Below are 22,099 nucleotides of genomic sequence, written 5' to 3' on the forward strand. Positions count from 1 at the left end.
GGGCTGAAATGGTTCAGTTTCATTCATACAAATGTGATGGAAATAAAACGGCATACAATTTTGCATTTTTTTTAAATCACTGTAATAAAACAAATTCATCCATAAGTGTTTAAAAAAACATACATAAACATTTAAATATTTTTAAACTTCACTTTTTTAGTAACATTTTACTATCAAGTTAACCCAGCACTCAAGGTTCAGCTCTGCTTTTAAAACAAAGTAATTGCTACTGGGTTCAAGGCATTTCTTTTACAGAAACATTGAAATCCTTTACTACAAACCCTTGTATATAGTGTTGTTTCTACAGAAGCCTGTCGTCTTATGTCTCAGGTGATGGTTATAAAAGTGGATAAACTCTTAGGCCACAGTGTGTGTTACTTTGAAAAGCAGCAGTGCTTGAACTACAGCCCACTCAGGGTACAGACTTTATACTCCAACAGATCAGCGTGCATAAGCTGCTTTTATCCTGCATCGTATGAATGTGTGGTGATAATTAGCCTAAATCAAATACATGAGGTTGCCCTGGCTGAGAAAATCGCTGATCTGGCTTCCCTGCGTGTTGCACTTCTGTGATCCTTCTGAGAGCCGCACGCCTGCTTTATGGTTAACACTTGCCGAGTAAATACAGCAAAGGTTTATAGTGGCCCATAAAAAAACAGTGCTTTATAATTCACAGCCCCTGTCAGAGCTTTATAACAAACAGCTTTGGCAAATCAAGGTTCAATATTACATCTGTAAACAATTAAATCTTTATATAAGAAAAGCTAGGAGGAAGGGAAAAAAGAAAACAAGACAGACATTATATGAAGTGTTATGTCAACATGAAACGGGATTCGCTACCCACTTTACTTAGAGTAACAAAAGGTAGTTTTCCTTTATCAGGAAATTAAGTTTTTCTTTATTTTTTTGGAATAACATGCACCAATGAATTATGCACAATAAGACCAGAAACGTGTATAAAGGAAGCAAAGTGGGTTATTTCGGGTTTCATGCTGACTTTAAAAATGACTTTACCGTTTTTTTATTGACCCCAGTAGACAACAACAATTGTTTCCAATGCAAAAGCTCTTAAACCAAGCAGAAATGCTTTAGCAATCAAGCATCAGTATATTTGTCAGTAGAAAACATCAGACTTAAATCACATGGTGTTGAAAGAAATTCAACAATAGCTGTTCAGCAAATAAGATATGTATCTCATAAACATTTGGTGAAGGTGTGGAGGTGTGTTTGTGATTCAGCACCAGAGGTAAGATGCATAAGCAACATTTCATAGCAATTTCAGTCTTTCAGTTTCTGATGACCAAACAGTTCTGTAAACCACAAAAGAATCCGGACAGCAAGCTGCAAAACACATGGCATGTTTTAAGCTAGATTTCAATCTTTGGAGATTGTAATCTTTGATTCAAAAATGCTTGACTTTTCATCTAGCACTCTTGACATAATATCTTTCGGATTGGTTGACAGTGGCGATAGTATGCAGATAAGACCTTCTTGTTCCTGTCTGAATACGGTTCAGAGATCTGAATGCATTTCATATGGCTAGCTGACTTTGAGGAGCTGAATTGATCTGATTACAGGCTGCCAAAGTTTGCCTCTAATAGCCGCTTTGCACACGGAAGCAATTACGCTTTATCAAAACAACCCCGTTGATGTCATGACTTTCATCTGCAGTGAGGTCATTATGTTTCGACCGCAAGCTTTGAATGCGTCACACAGAATGAGTTCTGTCTGTATCTCAGTCACGCCATAAGACCCCGTCTGCCTCCTGTTTTTCTCAAACAGCCCCCAGCACTCAGAAACATCACCATTCTGCTCATATGAAAGCAATAAAACTTCTCTGGCTCGCACTATAAAAGCGCAATGAGTACGGCATGTCAACATGGCAGCAAAAAGGGTTTTTATTAGGGGAAGAGCTACACTATTTGAGGTTGTCATGGGACAATAGTTTATTTTGTTAGGATGATGGGTCTCGGTTATGTCACTGAGATTGGGCTGTAAAACAGTTTCAACCCCATGGCCTCTGTTTAAGATCTGGCCTGGTTTAAGATGAGCCTTAAGTCTCTGTAGTGGGTTGTAAACACTATTACTTCACTATTATATAACAGTTAGTTCCGGTGCTCTAGTATCACCACCCTGCATCATATTTGCTGAATGAAAAATATTGCTTGTTTCTTACTAATTTGGGGATGCTGATTCCAAAAATAGTGCCTGTTCTGCTCTAGCACATCACGCTTTCTCACAAAATATGAAGTGTTTGTGACATTTTTGCTTTTGACAGCCATTTGTAAGGTGAAGTCTTGTATTATCCCTTAAAGTGCCACAAAGACATGATTCCTGTCTTCCTCTGAACCAGGTTACAACTGTTTGTTCAATTTCCAGCTGATTTTTACATGTATGAATGATTTCCAAGACGTTATGCCTAAACTTTTATTCCTAATTTCAAGGTTAAAATTATGGCCAGTGATAGAAAAAAGCTAATTTAACTATAAACTTGTGTATATGAAAAGTTATTTGCCATTAAAGGGAGCATAAAAAACATTTTTCGACTATATGAACATTTTAAGTTAAATGATACATTCTGAATACTTATTACCAATAAATTGGCATTTAACTGTGCATTAAAGCTTTTAAAAATCGTCATTATTATTTTGTAAAAAAAATAAAATAAATCTATATGATGGATTTCTTTATATTTTTTGAACTCGGCATCATCTAAGTATGCAATATTAGGCCTTTCTGAATTTTTCTGTCAAGATGCAGGGCTGTTATGATGTGACTAAATGAGCACCATAGTTTGTATTCGTGTGGTTTCAGTCTGTGCGTTGCCTGTTATAGTAACTGCTTTTGGCTAATCCTTCTTGGAACTATTTTTGTCAACTGAGATATAGGTAGATGAAATAACTGGCCATATTGTGTCTAAAACATACGTCACTCATGCTGTTCGTCTGAATATCAGCATAACTTTGATGCGGCCGTGCTTACAGTGGTGTGAAAAAGTTTTTGCCCCCTTCCTGTTTTTTTTTTATTTATTTTTTTGCATATTTGTCACGCTTGAATGATTCAGATCATTAAACAAATTTTAATATTACATAAAGATAACCAGAGTAAATACAAAATGCAGTTTTGAAATAATTATTTCATTTATTAAGGAGACAAAGCTGTCCAAACCTGCCTGGCCCTACATGAAAAAAATAATAGTTTTAATTCAGCCACATTGGAGGGTTTTCTAGCATGAATGGACTGTTTAAGGTCATGCCACAGCATCCCAATCAGATTTAAGTCCGGACATCGACTTGGCCACTCCAAAACCATAATTTTGTTTTTCTTGAGCCATTCAGAGGTGGACTTGCTGGTGTGTTTGGGATCATTGTCCTGCTGCATAACCCAAGTGCGCTTGAGCTTGAGGTCACAAACTGATGGCCGGACATTCTCCTTCAGGATTTTCTGATAGAGTGCAGAATTCATGGTTTCATCAATTATGGCAGGTCGTCCAGGTCCTGAAGCTGCAAAGCAGCCCCAGACCATCACACTACCACCACCATGTTTAACTGTTGGAGTGATGTTCTTTTTTATAAAATGCTGTGTTGGTTATGCCAGATGTAACAGGACACACCGTCCAAAAAACTTGGGTCTCATCAGTCCACAGAACATATGGCCAAAATTCTTGGGGAAAATCAAGATATTTTTTTTTGGCAAATGTGAGACGAGCCTGTGTGTACTTTTTGGTCAGCAGTGGCTTTTGTCTTGGAACTCTCCCATGGATGCCGTTTTTGCCCAGTCTCTTTCATAATGTTGAATCATGAACACTAACCATAATTGAGGCAAGTGAGGCCTGCAGTTATTTAGATGTTGTTCTGGATTCTTTTATGACCTCCTGGATGAGTCGTCGTTGCGCTCTTGGAGTAATTTTGGTAGGCCGGCCACCCTGGGAAGGTTCACCACTGTTACAAGTTTTCTCCATTTGTGGATAATGGCTCATGGAGTCCCACAGCCTTAGAAATGGCTTTATAACCCTTTCCAGACTGATACATGTCAACTATTTTGTTTCTCATCTGTTCTTGAATTTCTTTAGATCGTGGCATGATGTGTTGCTCTTTAAGCATGCTTCACTTTGGCAAGCAGGTTCTATTTAAGTGATTTCTTGATTCAACAGGTCTGACAGTAATCAAGTCTGGGTGTGTCTAGTGAAATTATCTCATCTTTCTAAGATTAATGTGGTTAATTACAGTTCTTTCATGATTTAACAGGAGGGGGCAATTAATTTTTCACATAGGGCCAGGTAGGTTTGGACATCTTTTTTCCCTTAATACATGAAATCCTCATTTAAAAACTGCATTTTGTATTTACTTGCATTATCTTTGTGTAATATTAAAATTTGTTTGATGATTTGAATCTTTTAAGTGTGAAAATTATGCAAAAAAAAAAACAGGAAGGGGGCAAAAACCTTTTCACAGCACTGTATATTCAGTACGAACAACACGACTGCGGGTGTAGTTTCCTGGAAAAACAGGACGTATGCATAGAAGGGGCTTGTTTTGAATAGGTCGGAGTATTTTAAGGGGGAATAGGGAGGTAGGAAGGGAGTAAAATCTATCTGTTTTTACTTATCCTCACATTTCTGGCTGGGGTACGCACCATGGGAGGTGCAGTGGGCGGCCCAATGATGGCTGCCGGGGGCAGACTGGCAGGGAAAGGCGTGAAGGTGTGCTGATGCGTGTGTTGGTGCTGGTGCATATGCTGATGTTGGTGAAACTCGGCCCGGAGGAGCGACACAGGGGCCAACGGTGCCCCTGTGACCCCCGGCGCCGCCCCCCGACCTCGCTCCGAGCTCTGAACCAGGAAGCGGTTGTTCAGCTCCTGCCGCAGAAGATCATGCTCTGCAAGATAGGAGAGCGAAGGGGAAAAAGGCGGGAAAGGGGGAGATGGGGAAGACACGGGAGGGAAAAGAAAAAAAAAGGCACGGGCGGCCAGTGAGTTTTCACAACAGCGGTAGGAAGAAGCGAAAGAGGGTAGTCACCTGGCTTTCTCTGTTTCTCCAATTCAAGGTGTGAGGGTTTTCTACGTGAGGACTCATTGGTGGAGGTAAGAGAGTTGCCTGTGACAATGTGCCAATCAGAATCCCCGAATGAGGCTGGCAATACATGATTGGTTGGTTGAAAGATATCAACAGGCTGGTATCTAAAGACAAGAGAGAACCAAGAGTCACCTCAGCAGAAAACACACACACACTTGACCCGACAAACATAAACTCTTATACGGCCTTAAAGGGATCATTCACCCCAAAATGAAAATTACCCTCATTTTGTTCCAAACCTGAATGACTTGCTTTCTTCTGTGGAACACAATCAAAAATATTTTCAACACTGACTTATATTGCATGGATAAATAATAATAATAAAAGAAGAAATAAATGCATACAGGTTTGAATACAAAATTTTCATTTTTGGGCAAATTCTCCCTTTAAGACCCTTCACAAAATTTAAGAAACTCTTTAAGCACTTGCTTGATGCTTAAAAAAAGACATTAATATATACTTTTAGTTTAGAGTCTAAATGAATGAACATTATGTTTCTAGTGATCAAAAACAGTACTTTTGTTACTACTGCAATGACTTGAGCCATGTGTTTACCAAAGGTTTACACCGTAGAGGTTGGCTGCATGTATAAACCTGCTATTTTTCATTAAATATCTTTTTATTCTTTACTTGCTTAGATTTAGATCAGCATGTAGCTCTAAAATGCCTGGAACTGGAACAAAAAATACACTTACCGCATAAAGAAAGGCTGAGATGAAGAGGACAGGTATAATTTTCATCTCACATTTTGCATTTAGTGTAAATTGTATCAAAATCTGATATAACAGTCAAAGGTAAAATAACAGCCAATAAAATAGAAGTTTACTGCTGAAGTGCCCTTCTGAGACACAGGATCCAGAAATTAGAAATGAACAGTATAGCTAACATCTTTTTTTTATTACAGGCATCATATACGATAGAAAAATGGGCCAACTGGATATAAGTCACATATTTCATATGCTGACCTCTGATGCGTGCCCCATTTCGCCTCGCTCTTGAAACATCTTGAAAAGAATGCAATTTAAGAGCAATGCTGTTGTTACTGAATACTTTATCCATAAATCTGTCTTTAACATGGGTTATTTGTCAACAAACAAAGCAATTTTTGTTTTACACCAAGCAATTTAAAGCACAGGAACTGTAGGAAAAGTCCCTGCATTTGTGGGAACCAAACTTGTTTTTAAGACTAGCACTACACTGAATATGCTACTAAATATGCTAATTTAAAACTGTTTGTTCATCAAAATTCATCCAATGTATATAATCGCATACTCTCTCTCACTTTTATCATACACTCATTTCTTAGGTCTAAGTTAAAAATGTATACCCTTAGTGCATTTATACATATATATGGGTATAAGCTGGGTAAAAACTGGACCCTCCATTCTCATTGGGCAAGCAAAAGCTAATGTCGAAGTGCAAGTTTTTACATCTTTCACACTTTCAATTTGCAGCCGTCTCTAGTGCAGTGCAAACTCTAGCCTGTACACACCCTTATGCAAGTTATATATTTTAATTAATTTGTCATATTGCACAACTGAAGAAACCTATTGTCCAAAATATTCTCAAATCTCATACTAACTATGCCATAAACAGTTTAAATCTCAATGAAGGGGTTCTCACCTGGATAGGGTGGTCCGGCAGGGTGTCCTGGCACCACCAGGCTGTTGGTCGGTAAGGTGGGCGGAGGAGGCAGTGTAGCAGGGGTGGCGAACATGGCCGGATGGCTGGAAAGGTGAGAGGGCGAGTGAAGGGAGTAGTGGGAGGAGGGCAGACCGGCTATGGAGAGAGGAAGAGGAGGAGCAGGAGACGGCAGGCCGCTGAGGTGATGAGGGGAGTGAGGCAGGTGGTGTTTTGGAGGAAGCGTGGAAGGGTTGTTGCTGTGATTAGAAAGGAAAAACAGTATATGAGAAACAATATTGATATTAGGGCAGCTTATGACTTTATAGCTGTCAATTTTCAGGTTTTATAAAAAATTTAAATGTGTTTTTGTTGTGACAAACAATATTGAATCATGTAAATATAATAAATAAAAATGGTAAATATGAAGAGTTCAGATGCAAAAGCCCCAAGTACGTCTGAGGTGTTTCTTTAAAATGAGCATTTCTTTCTGGCTTCTATGTATAGGTTTCAATGTAAGAACTGGTAATTCTGAATGGGTTGAGGCTGGCATTTAACGCATTTGAAGTGAAAGTACTTGAAGAACATATACTATGTGTGGAGAGCATTCACTCAGTATTGTTATTTCATTTTTGACCAAGATGGCTTTTAGAGGCTTTTGCATTTGAACTCTGCATATACAACAGTGGGCAAAATGATTCGAACACTAGTATTTTCAGCAGCTAAAAATGGTTTTAAGCCAGTTATTTCTATCATTTGCTGTAGTGTGTCAGTAGGAAATATCAGTTTCCATTTCCAAACATTCATTTTGCCATTAATTGTAATAATCCAGTGAGATTTTTGTTTGCACAAGGACAACAGCCAGTGCTCCACACATAGATCTGATCATCGTCCAATCTGTCTGGAATGACATGAAGAAACAGAACAAACTGAGACAGACTAAATCCAGAAGAACTGTCTCCAAAATGCTTCAAGAAACCTACCTGCAAAGCTACAGTACTGTTAAAAGTTATAGGAACTGGTGTAAAAATGCTGTAAAATGAGGATGTCAAAAATAATGTCATAAATAGATTTTCTTTATCAATTAACATCTTTTAACTAAATTAAATTGGAACCATCCTTCACGTTTAATGCAGCTTTTGCCCTCGGTGCACTTGAGCATAGTTTTTCAGGGAGCTTTGCAGGTAGGTTTCTTGAAGCATTTTGGAGACAGTTCTTCTGGATTTAGTCTGTCTCAGTTTGTTCAGTTTCATGTCATTCCAGACAGACTGGACGATGATCAGATCAGATCTTTGTGTGGAGCACTGGCTGTTGTCAAACAAAAATCTCACTGGATTATTACAAATAATGGCAAAATGAATGTTTAGAAATGTAAACTGATATTTCCTACTGACACACTACAGCAAAAGACAGAGCAAAGAATATATATATTTATTATACAAGTTTTTGTAAAAAAAAGTTACTAACCTGATGTTGTGAAGACTGCTGTACGGCGAAGGATGATGATGGTGACTGATGACTGGCTGGCTGTGGTGTGATGGGGGCAGGACTCTGTGCTCCAGTGAATGTGATTGGTTCCTCAGGAGGGAAGGGGTGGGGTTAAGGGGCACAGATTCCTTCTTGATAGCGAGAGGGTTCGTGGAGATCGGTTGCGGTCTAGGCGCGGGGGCTGCCGCAGCAGCAGGGGCAGGAGACCCCGTAGGGGGCGACGCTGGAGTCGGACTTGAGATCGGCGGGACAAACGAAACGTCGTTACTCTGTTCCTGGCTACGCTGAAGTCCAGACACTTTGGTCGAGCTGGAAGTTTTGGACACGAGATTCTCATTCGTTGGCGTAACTAGAAGGAAAGAGACACAAAGAAAGTTTAAAATCTGTTTCTGTATTTAATTCAGATGTCAAATGCAGTTTATATGCTTTTATTGATATACAGTAGCTGTAAAGGCCAGTTCACACCACAGGATAGTGAAAGTGCCATAGGGTTTTATTTTGCTCAGGTGCATGGGAGCATCTCAAATCAAATGCACATGCAGTTTGGCGCAGCTGTCGACATGTAACCTATAGCGTGGGATTGGTTTGCCAATCCATCCATTAGTTTGCAGCAGGGTGAACAGAAACCAGCTGCGATGCCTTCTTCACTCACTGTGCATAACGCTGGCATTCGCCAAGACACCAAACGCATCCACATCTGTCTGACTGTCTTCCGCTCTGAGCCTCATCTTTCTTATCTCCCCTTTATCATTTCATCCCAGGTTTCTTTTCTTTCCGTATTTCTTTCTCTCTCCATGGGTTTTATGAAGTGTTTAATCAGGTCATTTTCATGCTTGACTATAATCAGATGATCCAATTTTCTGCAAGCAATCCAGTCAGAATGAATAAATCAGAGCTAATTAAAGTTAAATGCCGTTCCCATTCATAGATTTACAGAGCACACAGTCTGCCATGAAATAATTATGTTTCAATTGTGCTGTGAAAAGGGATCATGCACCCTTTATACTGGCCTTTCAGAGTCCCCCCCTCGCTTGCTCTCTCTTTCTCACAAGATATTTCCAGGGATTTCGGTGACACTGCCAGAGTCTTTGTACAGAGGAACTGCTCTTGCTCAGTTAATCAGAACACAGTGCAAGAAAAAAAAATCGTTTAGACTCAGCATTTTACAGACTATAGTCATTCAACATGTAAATGCACAGAAAAATAATCAAGGGTTAAGAAAAGGATGGTGCATCATAAAATCCATCTATAAATATCCAATAGCTAGTGTAGCTAGTGTATACGTGTGTATATAAATATACATTTAATATTTATATCACCAGCTGGTCAATCTGCTCTCTAGACATCAGTATTGACAAACCCGTTTCAGTCGACCACTGTGTGTACCCAAGAATCATAAGGGACTGAAAAGATTGAGAAACTACCAAGGAAAAGTCCATACTGATCAACCACTTACAGAATAAAATGAATAAATCAGGCTATAACACTGGTAAATATTATCATTAGCAAATCTTAAAATTAAAATGTGTTGTTCATACTTTGAAATATAATATTGATTTTAGCATTTAAAACATTTTTTTTTTCATCCATCCATCATGGTATAGAATTCTACTATTGGCCAATTATTGCATATCGTCTTAAGATAAAAACCACTGTATTGGCATACACCTGTTTCACCAATCACAATTTGATTGCCAACAGTGCTAGAAAAGAACACAGTTAAGGGAAAGATGGGGAGAAGTAGAGAGTAATTTTAGACAATATCTTCCACAGGCCACTAATTTGCACATTTAATGCAGTCCTCATTCCTAACAGCGTAGTGCAACCTCAAACAAAGACTTTGAAAGCCTGCAGAACACATTCTCCCAGGCCATTAAAACCTCAGACCGGAGCTGCTAATGGAATAGCTGCGCTGCATTAACATAGCACTTAATTATTAATGGACACCAATAATTGAGAGATAAAAACGCTAGCTTGAGTTCTTGACATATTTCTCCCCTGCCGAATGTGACGCACCTCCTAAATGAGCCCAAAAAGAACGTGTTCTTACAAAGAAAACTGTCTTTTTAAGCAAGTAAGGTGGTGGAGCTTGTCCGCCTTTGCAGCTCTGGGTTGGCTTCTGAAGGGTTTTCTGGGGACCGGCAGTGGTTAGGATTTGTAGGGCAGAGCCTCGTACAAGATTAGCACGAAATGAGAACTTCTACCCAATTGCTCAGAAAGGTCTAAACAGATGCACTCATGGATAACCCCGTCTTGCTTGCCTTTTCCTACAAAGCACAGAGAAGAAATACGTCGCCCATCTGTGACGTTGCCTTGGAAACATGTCTCCAAGGCATGTTTGTGCGGTGAAAGCGGACAGTGGTAGTCAGGCTTCTCAGCTAGCGGTCCGTGGCACTTTAGGCACAATGGGCCCTGCGTTCTCTCTTAATGATGATTCTAATGGGCCATAATGGCAGCCAGCAGGCAGGACAAGACATACAAGCTTGGCATCTTTCTCATTAAAAAAGTGCCCTGTGAATGTCTCGGCTCGTCTGGATGCCTGCTGTACATAACGAAGGAACTTCTTCCCAGTCTGGAATGTGGCCGTAATCATTTCACACAAAATGTGACACAATGTCATTCGAAATGAGCGTCGGGCAGCCGGTGTGATGTCACGCTGCTGCCAGTGGCGGTGCTCGTCTTAGCACGGCCGAGGTTGTCACCTGCGAAATTCTTGTCAATTTTTGGTTGCGGTAAATTGTTAACGTGTCAGCCTCACTGTAGACATGTCAGAATACGGATAGGGCAAGTTGCCACAAAGATGTTCGGCTTTCAATTTTCTCAAAACATTCCATATTGTGACTGTTGGCCCTGAAATTCTGCCTTAGGAATCTTTTAATGAGAAGACGGTGCCAAATAAACTTGTAACTCCTTTAACTTTCGTTTCTGACAACTGACAGGCCTCAAGGCAGAAATATTTCTCGGAGACAAACAAGACCTCATTATCCAACACCAAGGTCAGTGATAGATTTACTGTGCCCGCTTACAACAAAACCTCACAACACACCAACTTCAGAGTAAATGAAGTAGATTTTTACTGCTTACCCATTCAAACATTGCCACTGTTATTTTAGGGTCTTAGATTGTTGCTTGCCTGGTGTTCAAATTAGTTTTAGTGTATTGCTATTATGGCTGCCCCCTAATTTTATTAGACGCTTAGTCGCAGAAAATAAATAAATAAATCCACAGGCAAAGTCATGCAGTCTGTGACTAACACATCGTTATGGCAGGGTTTCCCCAAAGTGGGGTTCGAGGGAATTGCAGGGGGTTCGTTAGTTGGTACACGGTATGCCTAAGAGTGTATACCATTAACGAATTAATACAAAGCAAATTTTAAATTAAATGAAAAGTTTTTGCAAATAAATGTTACAGGTTTATACAAATGTGATATAGGCTAAATGTAAAATCTTAAATGTACAACAATAATTATCTTATGGGAAACCCTGTATTAAAAAAAAAAATCTTGTGGAAAAAACAACAACTAATAATTACATTCTAAATTACAATAATATGAATTTTACTCATTTGTTGAGTGTAATAACAATAGTTATGATAATACTACTGAAACTTTAAAACTGATCAAAATCAATGTTTTGAAAGTTAAACATGCAAATGTGCCATTAAATGATTTAAATATTTACTTAAAATCTCAGGGGGTACTTCAAGTAAATAATTTAGGTACAAAAAAAGTTTGAAAACCCCTGGTCTAATACAGTACATCGGGCAGGACATCCAAACGCTCGACTATCATTCATCGACCTCAAATATGGCTTATCATCTGAAATATGTAAGTATTAGCAACTTTACATGGCCGCTCAATCTAATGTTAACCTAGAGAAATGTGCGCTCTTGTGCCTGAAGAGTAGCGCGCTCACTGCAGGACAGATGGAGGCGCCAGTGCGGACACTTGCTCTTAAAATACTGGTCATTTCATACTACTAGTAGAGCAGAAAAATCCTTAGTAGAGGACAGCCCTAATTGCTATTACTACAGGTGCATCTCAATAAATTAGAATGTCGTGAAAAAGTTCTTTTTTTATCGTAACTTATTTCAAAAAGTTAAACTTTCATATATTATAGATTCATTGCATGTAAAGTAAAACATTTCAAAAGTTTTTTTTGTTTTAATTTTGATTAATAGAGCTTACAGCTCATGAAAATCTCAAAATATTAGAATATTTATATTTGAGTTTCAATTAATGACCATCCCTACAGTATAAATTCTGGGTATCTCTTGTTCTTTGAAACCACAATAATGGAGAAGTCTGCTGACTTGGCAATGATCCAGAAGACGAACACTGACGCCCCCCACAAAGAGGGTAAGTCACAGAGGGTCATTACTGAAAGCTGTGGCTGTTTACAGAGTGCTGTATCAAAGCATATTAAATGCAAAGTTGACTGGAAGGAAGAATTTGGGTAGGAAAAGGTGCACAAGCAACAGGGATGACTGCAAGCTTGAGAATACTGTCAAGCAAAGCTGATTCAACAGACCCAACCGCAAAAAGAACTGCGCATTTTTGGACTAAACCAGCTGCCGTAGTTAGCTGCGCTGTGCATTATAGGATGAGGAAGTGTTTATTGACAGTTTGCAGTTTAGCATGGCAGGTCGCGGACAAACTTGGGGTTGTGAGGAGGTGCGGAGCCACAAAATAGCAGTGTGCTGTCAGCTGCATTTTACTCCTGTCTTTGTTTACTTCCGGGAGCACCGTTGGAATTTTCCCGCACGCTCTTTCTGACCAATCGAAAAGCAGTTTAGGGAATGCGTTCAAAGACTCATCTAGCCAACAAGTGAAGCGGATGTTGTCACGTGACTGCATTTTGGTTCGTTTCAGCTGGTTCGGACCAGAGCAAACAGTGTGGTGTGAAAAGGAACCAAAACGGCTAAAAATAGCTACAAATGTATAATTTTTTGCCTTTGGTCCGGACCAAATGAACCGAACTACAGATGTGAAAGCACCCTAAATCATCACAATTAAAAGAACCAAAGACTTAAACTACTTCAGTCTGTGTGCACTGAATTTATTTAATACATGAGTTTCACAATTTGAGTTGAATTACTGAAATAAATGAACTTTTCCACGACTTTCTAATTTATTGAGATGCACCTGTAGTGTGCTGCTGGGTGGTTACTCCCAAAATTCCATTTTATTCACTAGATATGACTCTTTCTATGGACTATTAACACCCACTTTATTGTTCACCAAGCAAAAATTATCATTTTGATTGCTTAATTAAGAAAAGTTAAACCACAACTATTTCTAACAAGTGTCTCAATTTTATTACGTCATAGCCATAACACAAATAGCACAGGAATAAATAAATGAATAAATAAATAAAACTTATATTTGGTTTAACACAAATCGTACAGCAAAATAAACAAGCAAATACCAATTATTATTATTATTATTAAGCATGTGTTCTTGTGTTACTATATGTGACCCTGGACCACAAAACCAGTCTGAAGTCGCTGGGGTATATTTGTAGCAATAGCCAAAAATACACTGTATGGGTCGAAATTATCGATTTTTCTTTTATGGCAAAAATCCTTAGCATATCAAGTAAAGATCATGTTCCATGAAGATATTTAGTAAATTTCTTACCGTAAATATATCAAAACTTAATTTTTGATTAGTAATATGCATTGCTAAAAACTTAATTTGAACAACTTTAAAGGTGATTTTATCAATATTTAGATTTGTTTGCACCCTCAGATTCCAGATTTTCAAATAGTTGCATCTAAACCAAATATTGTGCTATCATAACAAACCATACATCAATGAAAAGATTATTTATTCATCTTTCAGATTATGTATAAATCTCAATTTCGAAAAATTGACACTTAAGACTGGTTTTGTGGTCCAGGGTCCCATATAACAACACAAATGGTGCAGCAAAATAAACATGATTATTGTCATTATTATTAAGATAATACTACTAACAATAATAATTATTATCACTATCATCATAAATATTTTATTAAACAATTAATGAATGTGTGCTATAACAGCACAAATGGTGCAGCAAAATAAAAAAAGCTATTATTTTTATTATAAAGAAGAAGAATGGAAGAAGGGGAGCAGGAAGAGGACAGAGGAAGAAGATAGTAATGCTAAGTAGCATTGGTAACAATTTTAAATAATTTAACAAGGACTACAATTCTTGCCATTTTATGCCTTACAGTGCTCTCAAGCTTCAAACAGAACAGCATTTTCACTGTGTAACATAGAACAGGCAACAAAAGAGCCACTTAAGATTGAGTGAAATCACAGCAGAGCTATTAGACACACAGACAAGAGCGCACTAAGGAACACCCACAGATTTGTGGAGGTCAAAGGTCGCTTTCTGAGGAGGGAGTGACACTCCCTTGGGAGGTGTTGGCATCCCTGTTCACCAGATGACACTTCGGCAGACTATTGATCTATCTTCTACCCTGCTGCTTCTCTCATGGTACAATCCCTCAAGGGACTCTGGCCTCAACACGTGCCTACTGCGGTAGAAACCACTAGCAGTGTCGGTAGGGGTGTGCACACTCATGGCGGATGGTTGCTGCAGAGGTAGGGTGACCCCAGCATCGCCCCACAGCTGTCCCACTAAGATATCCTTGACCTCTGACCTCATTTCAGGCTCAGACAGCCGTATTGGAACATCTGGAGAGCTGCAGTACTGAAGCCGTTACACACACACACCGACATGAAGAAAGTGTAGACAGATGGCTGTAGCTTCCAGAGAATATTCTTTCCAGGGTTCTGAAAAAGTGTCTCATTTTATAAGTGACTTTTCTAGTCTACTTATAATCGACAGTCGTGTAACTAATAGCAAGGAAATTGAAATTTTGTTCATGACTGTATCTTAAGTACATATTTCACTAGTAATGGGACAGTTCATACTTTGGCAGTATGAAATAGCAGGGAAGTAATGGCACAAAATCATCAAAGTGTGTCTTGCAGGGCTGGGCATCATTTGTGACCTTGAACCACAAAACCAGTCATAAGTGTCAATTTTTCGAATAAATAATTTTCCATTGATGTATGGTTTGTTAGGATCGGACAATATTTGGCCGAGATACAACTATTTGAAAATCTGGAATCTGAGGTTGCAAAAAAATCTAAATATTGAGAAAATCTCCTGTAAAGTTGTTCAGATGAAGTTCTTAGCAATGCATATTACCATTCAAAAATTAAGTTTTGATATATTTACAGTAGGAAATTTACTAAATATCTTCATGGAACATGATCTTTACTTAATATCCTAATAATTTTTGGCATAAAAGAAAAATCTATAATTTTGACCCATACAATGTATTTTTGGCTATTGCTACAAATATACCTCAGAGACTTAAGACTGGTTTTGTGGTCCAGGGTCACATTTAGAATTGGATTTGACAACACCTTTTAAATTTAAATGTCAGAATTTGAATTCATCTTGAAAAACAACAAAAAGGACTCAATCCTAATTTGAAATTACACTAAGAAAAACCCCTCTAAATGCTCTAAAAATATGCCCCAATGTACTGTTTTGAAGGAATTTGCTATAATGATTTTTCACAGGTGTTTTCCCTAATATTTAACCAGAAAAGCAAAGTTTTTAAAGACAAAATCTTGGCTCGACAAAGCCTTGTTTGAAAGTTCGAAACTTTTTTAAAGCCTTTAAAGAAACATGGATCGACAGAATGACAGACAGAACGACTGATAGAACGACAGATAGATACAACGATAGACGGATGGGTCGTTGAACTAACTAGATAGATTGATAGATAGATATCGCTATTGCAGTGCAAGGCATTGTTGTTAATATTAGCACAAAGCATTCATGCATGCATACTTTTAATATACAAAGCAATCAAGACATCATCATCAACAACACGCTATTTTCGACATAACGCTCGAGACACACTAATCCTAATGTTGCACACTATGAACTGCGACGCAGTTGTATCTATTTCCAGACTAGATACCCCCCACCCCCCTTACAACAATATTCTCAACCGTCTCCTGTTGCACATGCAAATGGGAGATTATGGATTTACGTCTTAATCTGTCTGTTTTATAATAAAAACAGCTCATATGCAAACAGGGTCTTAAGATAAGGCAGCAGGGGATGCAAATTCTCTCAAATGACCAGGGGCCATTGATGCTTATTGCAAATACTCACACACCACGCTGCCTTCTGCCGAGAGAACTCAAGCCTAACGCTACACATTGTGAGTTCATTTCCCTTGCAAAACCTGCGGTATATCTCTCCATCAACACTGTGCGCCAAAAAATAAACATTAATACTCATGCACAAAAACAGAAATAAAACCTCAAGTAACAAACTAAAAGCCGCCTCCAGCTGATGAAGTCAACAAACAGAATAAGACACAGGAATTTATCTCCTGAACAGGTGCTGCATGCAGAGCTGTCATCTTTTCACAGATTAGCGGCATCCAGACAGGAAATTCTCTCCTCTTTACCAGTCAAATCCACTGGGATCTGCATTTCATTGTGCCAACAAACAACAGAGAATGCCAAAACATCTAAATCACAACTGGGTGGGTTCCTCTAGCTGATGAAAGAGATTTTGGCTTCATATATGTTGATGATAAGCCTGAATATTGTCTCGGAGCTGTCAAAATGTGATGAATTAATTTATAGGGAAAAACATCCATCTAGAGATTTACAATATATTGGTGACCATATTGGTATTGACATTTCTTTTGAGATAATATTTTAGTATGACTTCTATTGTACATTAAAATGTTTTTGCCTAATTTCACATGGTAATACACATGATAAATTATTAAATAAATTATTAAATTAAAAATATAAATTATTAAATATGCATGTATATAAATTAATATGTATATTTTTATCATGTAAATATATCATGATTTCCACAAAAATAATGTATCAGGATTTCCACAAAAATATAAAGCAATAAAAATTAATAACCAACTACCAATACTAACTGAGCACCAAATCAGCATATTTCTGAACGATCACTTTCAGACACTGAAGACTGGAGTAATTTCAACTGAAAAATCCGCTTTGCCATAACAGGAATAAATTACACTTTAAAATATGTTATAATAAAAAAAAAAAAAAAAAAAAAAAAAAAAAATATATATATATATATAATAATAATATTATATATATATATATATATATATATATATATATATATATATATATATATATATATATATATATATATATATATATATATATAATAATAATATTATTATAAAGACACCAAGGCTGTCTTTATTTTAAATATTATAAAAAAAAAAAAACAAATATATATATATATATATATATATATATATATATATATATATATATATATAAAAAATATTATTATTATATATATATATATATATATATATATATATATATATATATATATATATATATATATATATATATATATATATATATATATATATATATATATATATATTTATTTATTTATTTTTTTTTTTATTTTTTTTTTTTTTTTTAATAATATTTAAAATAAAGACAGCCTTGGTGAGCATAAGAAAAAAAAAATCCAAACTTAGACCAGTAGACATTAAATGTAAAACAAAAATAATATGCATGTAGGCCACACTCTCTTACAGTGCTGTACCCCTGATGGCATATGTTTTGCTTTACATCACTGGGTAGTATTATATGCAGTTATCATGTCACAGTACTGTTGTATAAGCTGCCCAAAAGATGCATAAGCACATACCGTATTTCTCTAGAAGTTTAGCTGAAGCTCCTCTAAACCCATCCCTATTGAGAAATACAGACAAGCGAAAACAGACTTTGCGTTTCAAGACAATTTAAGGGCCAATGACAGCTGGTGCGAAGACATCGGTCCTCTATTTCCATCTCTGTTCGGGACAGGGCAAGGTGGCACCAGAGCACGCCGGGTGTTAAGCTGCAACATGTTGGCTGGTGAAGCCCACACAGAAAATCTGTGAGCGCCCACTGTTCATTTCAGAGATCTGGAAGCTTTCCGTGCCCTCCATGAACCACTGCTTCCCCATGCTGGGAACAGACTCACACTGTGCCCATATGGCTCAGACGGCATATGCCATCCTGTTTCAAGTCATGCGTGATTACTGACGGACAGAAAGAAGACTGGTAAAAATTAGACTTCATTGAGTCCATAGAAACTATTTAATGTTAAAGACATTATTCACCCAAAAATTTAAACCTCATGTTGTTCTAAACCTGTATAAATACTATATGAGAAACTCTGAAGACTGCTGGTCACTCTTTTCAATGCAATTGAAATGAATGTAACTTTAAGCTTCAAAAAGTATCATAAAGGTAGTCCATATGAATTCTGAAGCAACGAACTGAAATGGTTATACAAAAAAATCAACCAGTCTAGCTCTCTCATAAGAAAACTAGTGGTCTGATTTGCGACCAAATCATTTTGAGTCAAATCTTTTCAATGAATTGATTCAGTCTAAATGATTCATTTATTCATTATTATTATTATATCACTGCAGGGGAAGACTATCAATGAATAACAACACATGTTCATGTTCATTATAGCTAAAGAAGAGCATGTTTTCATATTTTCTCCTTTGTGCTCTGTGGGAAAAAAAGTCAGTCATACTTATTTTGAACAACAAGAAGGTGAGCAAATAACAACAACACTGCTTTCTGGATGAAAAAGTTATATTCCTTTAACAGTATGCAGTACTTCTGCAACATTGGGTTTTAAGACAGCGATGAAAAATACAAGCTCTTCTCTAATCTATCTGCGCCTCTGATGTGGGCTGGGTATTTCCAAGCGTCCCAGATTGTTTGTGTGGTACCACGTTGTGCCCAAACGGCTCATCATTTCATTAATTAGCTTGAGCTGCACGGTTGGCAAACGCGGCAGGCACGACGGCAGCTGTCTGGATTTATTAGTGAAGAGGACCCAGCACTGCAATTATCTAGATGACTGCAGACAATGGCTGTCTGCTCTAATAAAGATTCGTCTTACGGCTCAGCAGGGTGTTGGAATCAGTGGAGACTCAGTCGTATGCAGGCCAATACAACAGACAAATCTCGATTCCTCTGCCTTTGACATTTGGAGTAAAAGCCGAAATATGAGAAGCACCCATAAATGGCCACACAGTCAGTCCACGTTTTGGGTTCTTATTAGATTAACCTCAAAGCTGGGTTTGGATTAGTTATATTTTAGATAAGAGCCAATAATAATACAAATGTAAAAACAACACAATATGGCACCAGAATATTGTGCATGTCTACTCAGTACCATTGGTATAACTCCAAGCAACATTCCTTTCAGGAAGAGCACAAGAACTGATGACTAGAAGAACAGGCGTCATTATGGAGCATTCTGGAATGGCAGCCCATTCTCTCTCAGGTTCTCCGGCTCTGGTTTCGTTCCAGCCAACTCTCAGCCTCGCTTCACGGGGCAGCGCCAGGCTCAGCATGAGCAATAATTCCACCTCAGCATGTCAGCTTTATTTAGCTGCATAATGCCCTTACAAACCCAACAATACCTCTTTGTTACCCTGCAGGAGAGCATCCTCTATTAGCACTGCCAGCTGCTTTTCTCCTGATTTACAGGCCACAGAGAAAAGCAGGAGGTGAAACAGGAGGAGAAAAGCAAATGAAAAGGGAAAAAAAACAAAAAACAGGCCAAACAACATGGGCGAAAGCATTTTGCGATGGGAGAGCACAAATAAAGGTGTTCTCTAACAATGCTATCAGGCATGAACCTGCTTCAGACCCGTATGACATTAGGTGCATATAATATCATCTTTCAGCGAGTAACTGATTACTTTTCGGTGGAAGAGGAAACGGATGAATGGGAATCATTCAACGGCCCAAGCAGCATAACATGGGTCTGAAAGAGCTCTTGTGCTTTCTTGCCCCCCTTTTTATGTACCTGGAACTGGCTTTCCTATCACGGTGAACTCGCAGGAACAATCCCAGTTTGACAGGCCTTCTTCAACCCGTCACACCGGACTTCTTGTTTTGACGTCGTGGCCATAGTGGCAAGGTGGTGTAAAGGCATACTGTCAATATTTTCATTCGGATAATGTTCTCTCAAGTGCTTTTTCACTTAACCGCTTCCAGTAAAAGAAAAGAGCATTGGACGGAAACCGATTTGCTTGGTTAGCGTACACGCCTGCACGCACGCCTCACAAGAAGGTGCACATGTGGACGACCCCATGCATGTTTTTCAAATGTCTTATGATTTTTCTTTCTTCCCTAATGACTTGCCTTGTGACTTTATTATGAAATAATTCCGCCATCTCAAGGCGAAGAATATCTCGACATCTTCACGCCAAATTAAACTGGATAATCGGCTTTAAGCAGAGCTGATTGTATCTTTCATAGTGTGACTTTATGGAAAAAAAAAATGTATTAAGAAAGAACATGACATGAACACGGGTCAAGTAACAGTCAGACCAACGGTTTGATCAGACCCAGGCATGGATAAAAGACGTCTTTTTTTAGAGATCTCATTGTACGGACTGTTTACCTCCATTCCTGGAATATTTCCACATAAAAGAATTGCTCTCTTCCACCAAAATCCTTCACAGATGCTTGAAGAGCATTACGTCCCATTGAAGACCATACAGGGCATGTTTTACTGTGTTGTTTTTCCTTCAAAAATTGTAATGCCTGAAAACCACACTTGATGAAATTGAGATTGCATCACAGGTGGAAAGATTGTACAATATTCTGCAGAGAGTACTGGAAAAACTCTTTTCATTTTACTGAAGGGGGAAATGACCCCAAACAAAACGTTCACTGTCACTCTACAATCTTATCATTCAATCTATATCCTTCAAGGCTTATTTTTCAGGTAGGCTGGGGACTAGTATCTGCCAAAAAAGGTTCTGTATTTAACAGGCCAACAAAAATGACCCTGAAACACTAGTATTATGAAAGGAGGAGGTCTAGGGTCCTTTTCTGAAATGCATTACTTCTGTATGACACTGTTTTAAGAGGCCACATCTGAGTGTTTACAATAGCCAAGCGTGTCCTTTCATGTAGACAGGGGCTAAATTACAGCTCTGAGACCCTCTTGCTGAGACTCCTCAGGTGGGTTTGACACTGGGATAAGGTTGCAGGGAAATATCAGGTTAGCAAACACACACTACTTTTAGGCGCTTTCAATCATGCAAGAACGGCGTGGGGTGAGGTATGCAATGAGTGTCAGTTTAGTTTCTTAACAGAAGCACTGCAGACAGACATATTGAGGTAAAATAAATGACAGTGTTTCTCAACAAACGAGGGTCAAACATCTCGCAGACATTTATAAGACTATAACGGATAACAGCATGACCAGTACAGTCTGATTAACAAATAAATTTGTTATTTTAATAAATCAGAACAAGTCTTCATTTCTGAATCTGAAAAATCTGTCACAGTTGTTAATACATTTTTATTGGATGTTTACGTAATAACATACACATTCAGAAAAGTTTTACAACAGTGAACCTATTGTACTTCAGCCATGCTTGTTTGCATCAAAGTAAATATGGCGTCTACTCTGACCAGGGTTTATATGATGTATGAGCCTGAGCTTAACCCATCTGAATAGACTTTAAGCAGTACCGGGAAGTAATAAAGGCAGTCTGAAGGGGCAAGGAAGGTTTTGGAGGTGTGCCAGTAAAACTAATGTAGACAGGCCCTCTTCCTGACCTCCAGCACCGCTCAGGGGGACCCGCTCAAACATGCATGTCTCCTCTAATTTCCTGTTACAGCTCTTTTGCATACACACACAAAGAAACAACATACTGCCTTATTATGGTCATAGTGTAGTGAATAAATATACAGACACAGAATATGCCACTTCGGACAGACTTGTAATGGAATACATGAAATAAAATATGAATATTTATATATTATATATTAAGGATAAGGCAGCG

The 22,099-nt window shown here is 38.1% G+C and overlaps 1 protein-coding gene across 11 annotated transcripts in view; it reads right to left on the bottom strand.

The window, feature by feature from the left end:
* Positions 1-22,099, bottom strand: part of LOC306870136 (fibrosin-1-like protein) — a 283,720-nt gene that overhangs the window by 11,364 nt on the left and 250,257 nt on the right. For 5 of the 11 annotated variants that reach the window (XM_079417233.1, XM_079417231.1, XM_079417236.1 and 2 more), the window contains 3 exons: positions 8,162-8,531; positions 6,698-6,954; positions 4,615-4,877 (listed from right to left, as the gene is read on the bottom strand). In XM_079417233.1, coding sequence (XP_079273359.1) covers positions 4,615-4,877; positions 6,698-6,954; positions 8,162-8,531 — 890 coding nt within the window. Of the gene's footprint in view, positions 1-4,614; positions 4,878-5,017; positions 5,179-6,039; positions 6,079-6,697; positions 6,955-8,161; positions 8,532-22,099 lie in introns of all 11 variants that reach the window. The other 6 variants (XM_079417229.1, XM_079417234.1, XM_079417238.1 and 3 more) reach the window with 3 other exon arrangements.

Source organism: Barbus barbus, assembly GCF_936440315.1.
Source record: "Barbus barbus genome assembly, chromosome: 5".
Classification (NCBI taxonomy): domain Eukaryota; kingdom Metazoa; phylum Chordata; class Actinopteri; order Cypriniformes; family Cyprinidae; genus Barbus; species Barbus barbus.